Consider the following 13,056-nt stretch of genomic DNA (forward strand, 5'->3'; position numbering starts at 1 on the left):
CAAGTGACCAAAATTTTCAAAAAACAGAGAGCAATCTAAATCCCTTTTTAACTGAGTGGAGCAATATTTTAGTTCGAATATTCGAGTTAGAGAGAGTCTACCACAAAAATATTTTTAACAAAAACATCTTAAATTTTTGAAGCCTTCGCCGGTGGATGTTCATAGTTTTTTTCAGTTGAAAGCCTGAAATTATTCTTAATATATTCTTATTTCCGCCATTTTGTAATTATTCTTGTACAATTTAACAAGAAAATTTGGTGTTTTTGAGTCCGTCAAACCTTAAAATGTTCTAAAGCATCGAAGTCTTATGTTCTTATGGAAAGAAACATATACATCACTTTCGATGGCGCATATTATTTGTTAGAGCGCCCAACGAAAAACTTTTTGCACACTCTTGAGCCAAAATGACGCCCTTTTACATAAACAATAGCTACTGAAAATAAAATCGGCAAAAAAAACAAAAAACATCTAGATCATAAAGTCCTTTCCCAAAAGGTGTTCCATATACTAGCAAAAAAATATTTTCTCTTTTATGTTCATAAAAAATATATTGTACACATTTTATATTTTATTCCAAAAAATTTCGTCAAGCGTCAAGCAAACCACGAAAGATAGCTTTTTTTTCCAAGAAGAAATGAAAAGTTGAACGGAAAAACGAATTCATGAATAAGTTAAAGTCGAAAGCAACACTGTTGGAACAGGTAAGCGTGTGGACGTCACATTGAACTGAATGCCAAGTCTTTATGATAATCCATGAACATCGAGACTCAATATTCCATGAAAATCAAGACTTAACAATCAAGGGAAGTTGTTTAATTTCTTTTCAACAAGATGATCAAAATCAAAACCATCATGCGAATCCGATTCTATCCCTTGTTAAGGTTGGGAGATCATTCAAAGTTGAGCATTAATATTTTCAGTCAAGTCTCGAACGACTGCTTTTGGAAATCAACTGAAGCCGAAAACTCCAAAGTAAAATCCATACTAGTGAAGCTCACGAGCAGCAATTCTGCACTCACGGTTCTTGCCATTGAGCATTCCAAGGATGAGTTGAGATCATTCTAATTCGAGGATCGATGTCAAATTCGAACGAAAAGGCTTTTGGAACCCAGCTGAAGCCAACATCCATAAGATCATCCATCCATTTAATGCAATGAAGATCATTTGAAATCAAACTCCAAGCAGCTCACGAGTAGCAATCATGCGGTTCCAGTTCCTACCATTGAGCCATTTCAAGGATGAATTGAGATCATTCGAAGTCGGACATCGATGTTTTCAGTCAAGTTTAGAACGGAATTCAAGATACTTTTGGAAACCAGCTAGAGTCAAGCTCCATAGAACATATACCGTAATCCATTTAATGCAATGAAGATCAATTGAAGTCAAACTCCAAGCAGCTCATGAGCAGCAATCCTGAGGTCACGGTTCCTACCGTTGAATATTTCAAGGATGAGTTGCGATTGAGAATCGAGCATCGATGTCAAATTCGTGATACTTTTAGAAACCGGCTGGATCCATAGAACAAACAATCAATTTGGAAATCAACTGAAGCCAACATCCATAAAATCATCCATCCAATGCAATGAAGATCAATTGAAATCAAACTCCATATCAGCTAACAAGTTATTAGTAGCGCTTGCCAATTCGTCATTTTCTTGATCTTCAAACTCCATCGGTACTTCAGAATCGATTTCAATTTGTTCTAAAGAAGTCTCTGAAATCGCTTCGTCTTCACATTCAAGTTCGTTTTCCGTCACGTCATCGTCATCATTATTAACCGACATGTCGTCGTCTAATGACGCGATGACGTCTTCTTCTAAAGGAGCGTCTATCGTTTCGTCGTCATCTTCTACGTCGTCAATCTCCTGGAAGAAAGGCGAGAACAAGATTATCTATAAAGATCTTAGAAACTAAATCGTTACCAAACGACATCATCAAACACATTTTTATAACCAGCTTGCTAAGACTCGAGGTCTCAGAATAGCCAAGTTTCTTTCATTATCTCGTAAAGTGCGAGTTTGTTAGATAATCTAACTATGTCAAGCGATATGGCTCGACCCGATAAGCATAAATATGGTATAATATAATACGATAGGTGGTCAAATAGTCTGAATCATATATACTCCCTATTATTAGAAACTCGCTAGAGGACGAGCAAAAGCCTAGGGGTCAAGGCAAATTCTTTAGAGAAACGCAGGTCAAGTCTTGAAAATTGGAGTTGCTTATAAAAAGGTCAGTGGTGCCAGAACGTACTTCTGCGCATTGATCTCAGTCTGATAGCGAACTAATAAACGTAGGACTGGAGCGAGAATAGAATTACGTCGCTCTAGTAATTGGAAAGCTTGGAATTTTATGATCCCTATGATCACTAATCTTCAGTTCTCAGTTAAATCGGATTTATGCAAGATTTAATTTTCGCTGCTATAATTTTAATCTGCATGGAATTTTAACTTAAAATATGCTTAAATAAATTTTTGGTGTTTACATTGCCACTTTGAGAAAGTTTTTACACGCCAATTTTTTAAATTGAAGTCAGGCGAAACTTTTCTGAAACCTTGTTTGAAACCTTAATTAGATTCCAGATAGAGTTTTTAACATTGGTTAAGAAAGTAAGACAGTGGTCATGGCAAATGACGATGACGGAAAAATGGATTTTACATGGTAAATTAGCATATAATATTCTTCAAATTTTAGTGACTTATGCAGAATCATTGAGGATGGAAATCTGTCTAGGACGGAAGAAATTTGAACACTGATAAGTGTAATTATAATCTTTTACCTCGTTATTTTCCGTGTCTCTGCTCTCCTCATCCGGCACCATTTCGGAGTTCCGTATATCCTTACTTGCCACTCGTAACCGGTTGTCCACTGCCGACATTTGAAGTCCGGACGAAGTCGAGGACGTGGTAGAGACAGGCGGTACTTTGATATTTTGGGTGCTCTCCGATGGCGTTGTCTTGGCGGACGGTGGGAAAGTGTTCGGGTGTGAAATGCGATCTTCTTTGAGGGAAAGTTCAACGCATTCGAGTTTTCCTGTTTCCTTGTTTTTAATGACTATGGAGCGACCTGTATTTAAATTGTGAAAAGGGAGCATTCAATGATACTGTTTGTTGAAATTGAAAAAAAGAAGATAATTAGAGTTGTCATTAAAGGAAATCATTTACCGTATCTCCTACCATTTGCTGACACGGCATTTTGAAACAAAAAGAAAGAGAAACTTTCTCTCCCCCCGCTCTCCGCGCGAGCAAAACTTTTGATAAAATTCCTTTCTTAATTCTTCTTTGTCAGAATCATCCCATATCATAAAAAAAAGAAGAATATCTTGAAGTCCCATCACTAGAGAACTTGCCGGGTGTCTAGTATAAGGATTGTTCGAGTTTAGGACGAGGCTATAGATGGTGCCGAAAACGCAGGATGGGAATAACAAAAGATAAAAACAACAAAGCACTCATGTTTTCAAACGAATAGGCTGTATTAACAATACAAATAGTGTTTGTAAGAAATATAATGCTCTCAAAGATGCCGAACTGAAAACAAAGTTGAAACGAAATCGAAAGATCGCCAAGAAGGAAAACAGAAGATGTTTTCAATTCTCTCACGGCGCTATACCTTCTTTGAGTGATTTCTTTTGTGCGTCAAAGATTTCTCGTTCCGTACCGCCGTAAAGACGTCCCATTAGCACGTCATCTGCTGACGGCCATCCAAGCTGAGATAAGAAATAAAGAAAGGTATTAACAGGCTTGTTATCATAGAATCTAATAATAAAAACTCTTATACACGAGCTTTTTTTATAAGACAGTGTTGCAACTAGCTTTTGAAAACATGGACGGAAATCTTGAAGAAAACTTTGAATTAGTGGGTCATTTGAACCAAAAACCCTCTTACTGGCAAGACGGAAATGATATATTTGTATCTCAACTGGACGGATATCCGTATACAGACGGAAAAGTTGCAACACTGATAAGAGTATACTCACTCTATTATGAAAATATTCATAATTCCCGTACGGAGACCTTTGCGATGAAGTATGATTTATCAATAGCAACACTTCTCTCGTTGTCTCCCCTCTCTTACCCGCACTCCATCAGAAGCAGCGGTCAGTTTGAAAAATCTCAAATCAGAAAAGACAGAATTCAGACCCTCAACAGCAAGGAATTTTGAAATAAGCCGCATACATGTTTTTTTTTTCATTAGAACACCTAAAATTTGGCTGAGCCTGGATGTGCTTAGTTTTTCAACAAATTTCAGCCTGAATGTTATTATAAACTAGGTACTAATAAAACAAGTGATACTTTTATGGACCTACCTGGTTATGCATTTAACACATATATAATTGATATCTACATAAGCGTGACCATTAAACAATCATTCAAAACACAAATAGTGACGATCTATTAAAATTAGTCGTTTGTTTCTTATAAAAAAACACGTTTAGAAACCAAAAATTCATGCTCTTGAAATATTCTTTCATATTCAAGACTTTGAGAGCAAAAAAACATATCTCATCAAAAAATTCAGTAATTTTAAGAACATTGATGTATGCTTATCAATAGTGATTCTTATCTTTTTGAGCTGAAAAATTCTTTTTTTACAAAAATCTGCTTAAGCCATCTTTTACCTACCTTTTTTTTTGAAAATCGAGCTCCGTCACATTTGAGGGTTTATAGTTATGCATCTTTGTTAAAAAAATCGTAAAGAATGAAAGAGCCAATCTCGAGAAAAGCTAATACCTAAGTAATTGATAATGTGCTTATAAAGAAATATCGAATTTGGCCAGTTTTTCTATAAAAACACGCCAAGCAACCAAAATTTCATGTCGAAACACACATATTCTTTAAAAGTAAGCCCTCCTGAGCAAAAAAAACATCTATCTCATAAAAAAATTGAGTAATTTGACTAAGAACATTGATGTATGCTTATTAATAGTAATTCTTATAGATAAACATGCGTTTTTTGAGCCAACAAATTTTTTTTGCAAAAGTCTGCTTAAGCCATCTTTTACCTACGATGGTACCCTACTTTCATGCAAAAAATCAGAAAAAATTATCGACCTAATTTTTCACAAAGTACAAAAAAACCCGTTTTTTAGCCGTTTTTTGGCCCAAATTTGCCCTAAAAATTTTTTTTTTGAAAATCGGGCTCCGTCACATTCGAGGGTTTATAGTTATGCATCTTTGTGCAAAAAATCAGAAAAAACTAATGAGCCAATCATGAGGAAAGCTAATAACGAACGAACAGACGAACGAACAGACAAAGGTTAATTTATAGGACCTCCACCGGGGTAGGTCCAAAAAACGTGTATCGGGTCTAAAATCTTGAAATAATCGTATGTTATGCGTCAACACAATGATGCTGACAACGAATTAACCCACACTTTAGAAAAATAAACAAGCACCGTATTATGTAATCTAATCCTTACATTCTGACGCGGGAGTACACGTTTTTTATAAGAACAACCCAACTATATAAGTGCATAAAGCTTCGATGGCCAAAATATCAAGAACAAGTTAAGAATATTTCAGGCTTTGCGTTATCTAAAACACGTCTGAGATTTCATAGGAAAATGAAAACAAAATACTTAGAAAAATAGAAAGTGGTAAAAATACAAACACGCGAAGAATCATTAAAAAATGGGCTTAAAAGCTCAAAAAGTTAAGAACATCCGAATGGCTTCAAAAACTTTGGATATGTATGGTGGCCGACGTGAGACATAATGTTTTTTTGAAAAATAAATGTTCTTATAAAAACGTGTAGAGGAGTAGATTATAGAAATAAATCTATAAATTTCTTACCCTTGACTCTCGGAGGACAAGTTTATGAAATTTGTCAAGTAGGTGGCTTTTCTTCTCGATAAAGTTGCTCGCAAAGCCGTTGAACAGGACGTCAACTATTAAAGAAGACGAAGAGAAGTATATCATATGTTAGATAGACTTGAGTCGTTTATAATGCATGTAATACAGCACTAGTGTTAATACACTACTAGAGTGTTAGATGATAATACGATAATTGGGCTGTTCCATTAAAAAACCATACAGGGGGGGGGGGGTGGACGAACCTTTTCAAGTCAAAAAAAGTTCTTGAAAATGTTTTGATAGCCCTTAGAAGATGGCAAAATTTGCATGAAAATACCCTTGGAAAAAATATTTTCCTAACCTAAAGTGAGGGTGGACGAACTAAAATCAGTCATTTATCCCTGGACATTTTAGAATAACTTATTTCCCCTTTTGGAAAAATATAAAAACGTACCCTCTGGATATTCTTCTCGCAAATGTTCGTCCACCCCCTGTATGGATATAAAATGCAACGGCCCATTGTTACGAGATATTTACATCAGTTTGACTAGAATATGCCAAATGTTTTTACATTTTTTAGTTTATCTAAATCAGCAGTCTAGCATGCTAGAATATTTAATCAGGAACAGGAAATAAGGAAATTTCCGTCAAAATTCTGATAAAGCCTCGCTTTCAAAGGCAATCTGAACGGAGTTTTTATAAGATACTTCACTAATTGGTCATTTGAAGTAATAGAGATGACGCGTTCTTTAAAAAAAGTAACAGAATTGTTTTTACTATAATGTTAACCACCAACCCAGTCAAATAAGAGCTTGTAAAAACTACATCATGTTCCATCTGAACAGCATGAGAAATTTAAATACAACTTCCTCAAGACTGAGAGTGACTTAAAAAGCTGATAGATTTATAAAGCCCGAAGGGCTAGATGTTGGGGTTTAAGCCCTCGCAGGCAATAAAAAGTGAATATCGGAAAAAATATTGTTCCTATTGTTCTCGAAAACCCGCGAAGCTTCTGATTGGTCGATCGTTGAAATTCTATCGTAATGTCACGTGACTTAGGTAGGATTTCCTACCTATTTTTTTTCCCACTGAATTGGGATTACAGTATCATCACGCATTACGCTGATCTTATGCCTTAAATGGTCTTTCGAGATGCTGGTAGTATAGTGACCTATATATTTAACCTAGATATTTCACCTTGAATGGGAAAGCTTAGAAGGGAAATATGACGAATTCTTAACGCAAGTTTACCCGACAAAAATTGTTCATGCCAAGTTCAATCAAAGGAGATGTGACAAGGATATTTTTAAACATTTTTTTCTATAATAAGTAACCAGGTTGCTAAGGCTCGCACCCTAGAACTAGCCAACTTTTTTTCACTATCTCGTAAAGTAAAAGCTTTCCTAGATAATGTAACCATGACAAACGGTTGCTCTTGACCCAAATAAGCATAAAACAAGAGTGGTCGAAGCAAATTTTTCAGAAAATGAGCTAGAATGTTATGTAACCCCAGAGCTGACTCGAAAATTGGAGTTGTTTATAAAAAATATGTATCGAGAGTGACTAATTTTTGGCTGACGAAAAACTTTTCCCAGCGAACGGACCGGTATAAAAAATCAGATATCTTACATTTCTCGATGTGTTCCGGTTTGAGGTCTTTCTCGTACGAAATGTGGTAGGGTTTCAAACGTGAGTAAACGTCAAGGTAAGTGGTGAACGGGCGTTTATGATTCGGATGGATGAATTTTCGTTGGTCGTCTGCAATGGCTATTTTGAACCTGAGAAAAAGACAAACAAAAGTTGAGTCAAAAATGATGATGTTCTAATTATAGAAAAGCGCGCACGCGCGCACGCAATGGACAAAGCAAGGTTTTCTTCGAGAAATGGATCTTACATAGTAAACTATCATTCTTGAAATTTTGGTGAGTTATGCAGAACTCTTTACATACACGTCTTTTGAAAGAATGCCGAGGAAATTGTTATCTTCGTGGGTCAAAAATCGTAGACCAAGGGGCGCACCTGAATTTACTTTTGGGCGTGGAATGTATAAAGCACTTCGTCGTGCTAATATCAGTAAAGATAATTGGTTTGTTTTGGCGCAAGATCGTTGTGAATGGCGTAGAATGATTAATAGTTTTACATAATGTCTATTTTTTAGTGCTATATTGTTTTGCTTTATTACGCGTAGTAATTTCCTAGAGATATTTTATTTAATATTTAATTTTTCTAGGCCAATTCCTAATGATCTAGGATGGTTCACTCTCTCTCTCTCTCTCTCTCTCTCTCTCTCTCTACTTTAGACTAATATTAATGGTGAATTTGGCCAAAAAAATAAGAATAAGCTAAGAATCGCCATCATGGAATTAGGAAACGGAACTTAAGAATGCCATCTTAGTTAAACATTTTCAACTGTGACTTATCAACTATCCGCTGAAAAGACTTGGTGCGATCACAAAAATATAATTTTATGCATATCAAATTTAGGTTGAATTTCGAACCTAACCTAAGAATACCGTAAGAATATTTTAAGACGATTTCCCAAAAAAATTAAAAATATTCAAGATAAAATTAAAAAAGCAGCATTCTTATGAAAAAAAGGCATTGAAAACAATGGATCTTATACAGTAAACTAGCACATATTCCTGAAATTTTGGTGAATTATGCAAAATTTCGAGACTCTTTACATCTGTACTGCGCTCAGACAAAAACTCGGCAGAAGCGGAAGAACTACTTTTTAACACTGTTTTTTAAAGAAGGTGAAAAAAGTCAATTTTCAACCTCCTTCAGTATTTTTACTGGACCAAGCGAGTTTACGTGTTCGAGCTAAATAGAAGGAGACGGTATAATGCAAAGTTTGACATATCGCCAAAATCGCCGTCAACTTTGCTCGACGACGATAAAAGCAACACCAAAATACCGTCGTCTTTTTAGGTAAGCAAAGACGATATAGAGCCGTACACTAACTAGCGACTTTGCTTTGCATCGACTTTACTTATCGTTGAACTCTATATCCTCTGATATATCCTACACAACTGAAAATCAGTCAGTCCATTAAATTCAACTTTCAGTGAAAAAGTCCATTTTCACTGGAACTGACCAAGACGTACCGTTTTTCTGTCGGTGATTCGACAGGTTCAGCTGGCTTGACTTGAACTTGCGGTTGAGGTGGATTAGACTGAGACAATTGCTGTTTCGGTCGTAACGGCTCCAAATCTGCAAGCGTTCGTTTCTGTCCGCGCGGTCCCTGAATATGAAAAGTAAGTGTTGCTGGTCAAGATATTGAAGCTTTTTGTATCTGGTGAGGCGAATGAGGAAATTTAAGCGATTTTACCGACGAGGTTTTTTTTGTAAAAATGCGTCGTGCCTATGAAGGATTTGAAGCTTCTTTCAGTACCTTTTAAGGGGATAAATTTTCGCGAGTTTCGCGATTATCTGATATTCCGATGGCGGATTGGCGGCCGCCCACGCTAAAGCTCTAAAGGGAGCGGGCCAATTTCCCATCGGAGAGGAATGATAGTCGGCCTTTGATGTGCCGCACCCTCAGTCGGGTTGAACAGTCCTTGTGCGTAAACCTATAAATATTTCGGTTGGACCCGCCAATCCCCGAAAACGAGGGCTGGGTTACCAGACCTCCCGCTGCAAAATTCTTGACGCGGTCTCGCAAAATTCCGTAATGCAAACCTTCCAGACGTTGAAAATTTTCCCAATCTTCAGAGATTTAGCGGTCGGAAGAAAATTTCACCATCTGGGTGCCAGATAAGTTTCGCGAGTATCTCCAGACATTCGCGAAAATTGTAAAACAAGGAATTTTGCCAAAATCCTAGGTTTTTTTTCTTCCAAAACCTCTAGGAAAATGAAAGAAAAAGGGACCGAAAAAAAATCCTCTTAAGGTACATCTTTCAATAGCAGTTCCAATAAAATGCATGGTTAGAGCACCGGATTGACTTATACATGTGTAAACACTTGAGTCCAAGGGGGAAAGGTGACTGTTCAAGTTGTGGAGACATTTGAGTAGGAGAGGTTTTTTATATAGATGAGTTTATTAGGAAATTTTCACGGTGCCGAACGAACGAATTTGTTTGAATTGAGTAGTTGTTCGAGTAATAGAGGTTCGAGTTATGGACTCTCCTAAATATTCTCAAATTTTAGTCCGATCGGATACCACCTCTTTGGTATTGTAGCACCCCATGGTACTGAGAAGAGAGAGAAACGGACCCTCCGATATCTTCGGACCGGGCCCTATTCCGGGATAGTTTTCCCCTAGATAGGGAAGTCACAGCGCTTACCAAACATTGCACTCTGTGCTCGCGACACATCAGAGCCGTGCTGTACCGATGATGATGCCCCCATGGTACTAAAAGGATTTTTATGTTCTTTGGTTACACCACCACATCACTAAACATCATGATGTCCTAGATTTTAGTACTGACCCCCCCTGTATATTTAAAGAAATTTATCCCTTACTAAAGGAATAGCATATTATATTATACAGACCTTCGGACCTTTCTTTGCTGGAGTTGTTTGTAGAAATTTATCACTTACTAAAGGAAAAAGCATATATACAGACCTTTGGACCTTTCTTTGCTGGAGTTGTTTGTAGAGGAGAGGATGTAGCCAATAGAGGTCCTTTAGAAGATGCTATAGTAGTGGGTACGGTCTGACGACTTTTCAGTATGGATGCTAAGAGAGCTGGGTTGGATGGTGAGCCACCTAAAGCAGACTGGAGTTGTTTATTAGCGGCTGCTGCACTGTATTGCTTGATGAAGAGTTCACGTTGCGCTGGTGCAAGACCTTGAATATAAAAAAAGAGAAGATTTCTAACTTTTTTTTCTTCATAGAATTATGTTTTAGACCTATACGAAATAATGGCGAGATTTATAAATTAATGATATGCACCATTGCAATGTCTTCGAAAGACCCAACACCTGATTGGTTGAAAGTGACGTAATTACTGATTTTACGTCACTTAAATTAAAACCAATCAGCTATTGGGTCCGTGATGTAATGTCAGAAGACATTGCAATGGTGCATATCATGAATATAATCTAATCCTCGTCCGTCGTCAGAATGGATAGACAGGCTTTGGAACTAGGAGAAGGCTTTAATAGTACAGAGTCTCCGTTTAATTGGAGCATCCATGAGGGGGGGGGGAGGGTTGAGATTCATAAAAGTTGTTGAAAATTCGAGTTTTAGAGGAATTTTTTTAACTAGAAAATTATAGGGATAATCGTTAGATGGTTTGAGATATTTGGGTATTTCATTACATCTCTTGTTCTTGCCTTGGACAAAACCTCGAAATATTTTTTTTAGAACTATTTTGTCGAGATATTTCAAGTTACTATAGAGTTTTTGGGTTTTTGCAAGAAAACAATGGTATTTCAAATGTATGAGATCATTCTAGAAATTTCCACTTTGGAAAATATACTATGAGGATTGACTCAGGACGAGAAAACTGAACATCGCTGACCCCTTGGAAAGTGGGGGAGCTAAACCCTGAAATTTTCCATAAAAATGAGGGGGCTGGGAGAACATCCCTTTTTTTGAAGGGAGCTGAAATGTAATCATTTAACCTTGGGGCTGAATACTTCAGCATATTAAATTACTTAAATTAAAGCTCATGAAACTGAAATATTTTTTATCTTAGGCTTGAAACTGTCACACAATTTAAATTGAATAAAAATTTTTGAAAGTGTTTGAAGCTACCAAAAACTTCATGAATCTTTGGGGGAACCTAATTTTTGCTTGGGACCAGGCGCTAAGGAAAAGATTTTTGCAAGCCAAACATCTCAAACCATCTGATTACCCCCTTAAGAAAATATTATATACCTTTCAATTGTTCATGTAACATCTTCGCATTGTTGGCTTGCATTTTAGATAAAATCTGAGGTTTCTTAGGAGTCGTGTTACTATTACTATTAGTAGGTATGAGCATTCCGTGTTGCGCTAATTGGTTGACTTGCGCTTGAGTGAGATTCAGAACGTTAGTGGTGGAGGTCGAAGCCGTCTTGGGCGTTATTGGTTTAGTAGAGAAAGCTGATTTAGATTGAGTCGTTGATACCGTTTGTATTGGGATTTTTGTGTTGATGTTAAAAGAAGTTGAGCCGAGTTGTATTGAAGGTTGAGAGTGAGCTTGCACCATTGACGGCATTTTGACTCCCGCGGCCGCCAGTTGTCGCGTGTACGATTTTTGTAGCTCCAGGATCTGCGCTGCGGTTAGATTGTTAGCTTTGTTTTTCTGCTGTTGTTGAGCAGCGGCTAGTTGCATTAATAGAGGTTGGATGTTAGTGTTTGAGGGAGGTTGGGTTTTAGTGGTGTTGATAGTATTTGGTTTGGTTGTGGTTTGTTGAAGTGAGTTCGAAACCATATTTGTAAGGCTAGATAGGAGTTTCAGCGGCTGGCTGTGTGGCTGCGTGGTGGAAGCGGCTTGAGGCTGTAGAGTGACCACTTTCTTGACGTTGGTCTCGATGCGAGGTTTGGCAGCCATCTGTTTTGCTAGTTGTGATGGTGTCATTTGGATGGACGTTGGAGCTTTCTGTTGTAGCTGAGCAGCTTGTGCTTGCTTCTGTTGTTGTATTTGTTGTGCTTGTTGTTGTGCCTGTTGCTGGGCTTGTTGTTGTGCCTATGGTGTTGAATGAATGAGAAATAAAAGATAAACAATGCTGTTAGTATAAATCACAGAAACTTGATTTTACATACCGGGTGTGCCACAAATAAGTTACCCTCTTTGATTTGATATTGTAGGCATTAGAAAAGAGATTTTTCAAAGATCATTCAGAGGAAAGCCTAACTTAAAATTTGGTGTATTACTTTTTAATTTTACTTCATTGGTTCAAAAATTTTGTTCAAAAACCTAAAATGTCAAAAAAGGCGAATTTTAAGTTAGGCTTTCCTCTGAATGATCTTTGAAAAATCTCTTTTCTACTGCCTACAATATCAAATCAAAGAGGGTAACTTATTTGTGGCTGGCACACCCGGTATGTAAAATCGGTAGAATCGTTTGAGAGAAGTAAATGAAGACTTATTTTTAAAACATATACAGTCGAGAAGCTTTGCGGTGTAAAATGTTGTTTTTACACAATCCCTACAAGAACAGATTTCTGAGTGTTTTTGAAGCTTTCTATGACAAGCCAACTACGCATAAAAAACCTTTTCGAATATGGCTGTGAAGGAACTGAAATGTTTAGACATATTTTCAACAAACATTAATATTGAGAAAGTTTTAAGGCTTTGTGGACTTAAAAAAAATGTACGAGAATACTCAGAA

The 13,056-nt window shown here is 36.9% G+C and overlaps 1 protein-coding gene across 2 annotated transcripts in view; it reads right to left on the reverse strand.

Annotated features, from left to right (window-relative positions):
• Positions 1–537: 537 nt before the first annotated feature.
• Positions 538–13,056, reverse strand: part of LOC136817135 (polyhomeotic-proximal chromatin protein-like) — a 37,160-nt gene continuing 24,641 nt past the window's right edge. Inside the window, exons 5-12 of one of the 2 annotated variants that reach the window (XM_067073468.1) lie at positions 11,619–12,411; positions 10,360–10,583; positions 8,900–9,036; positions 7,422–7,570; positions 5,793–5,887; positions 3,610–3,706; positions 2,780–3,066; positions 538–1,865 (exon numbers count right to left, since the gene is read on the reverse strand). In XM_067073468.1, the coding sequence (XP_066929569.1) occupies positions 1,590–1,865; positions 2,780–3,066; positions 3,610–3,706; positions 5,793–5,887; positions 7,422–7,570; positions 8,900–9,036; positions 10,360–10,583; positions 11,619–12,411 (2,058 nt within the window). In that variant the 3' untranslated portion in view covers positions 538–1,589. The remainder of the gene's footprint in view (positions 1,866–2,779; positions 3,067–3,609; positions 3,707–5,792; positions 5,888–7,421; positions 7,571–8,899; positions 9,037–10,359; positions 10,584–11,618; positions 12,412–13,056) is intronic. The other variant, XM_067073469.1, reaches the window with a different exon arrangement.

The sequence above is a fragment of the Clytia hemisphaerica genome, unplaced genomic scaffold (genome assembly GCF_902728285.1).
Source record: "Clytia hemisphaerica strain Z4C2 unplaced genomic scaffold, Clytia hemisphaerica genome assembly, whole genome shotgun sequence".
Classification (NCBI taxonomy): Eukaryota; Metazoa; Cnidaria; class Hydrozoa; order Leptothecata; family Clytiidae; genus Clytia; species Clytia hemisphaerica.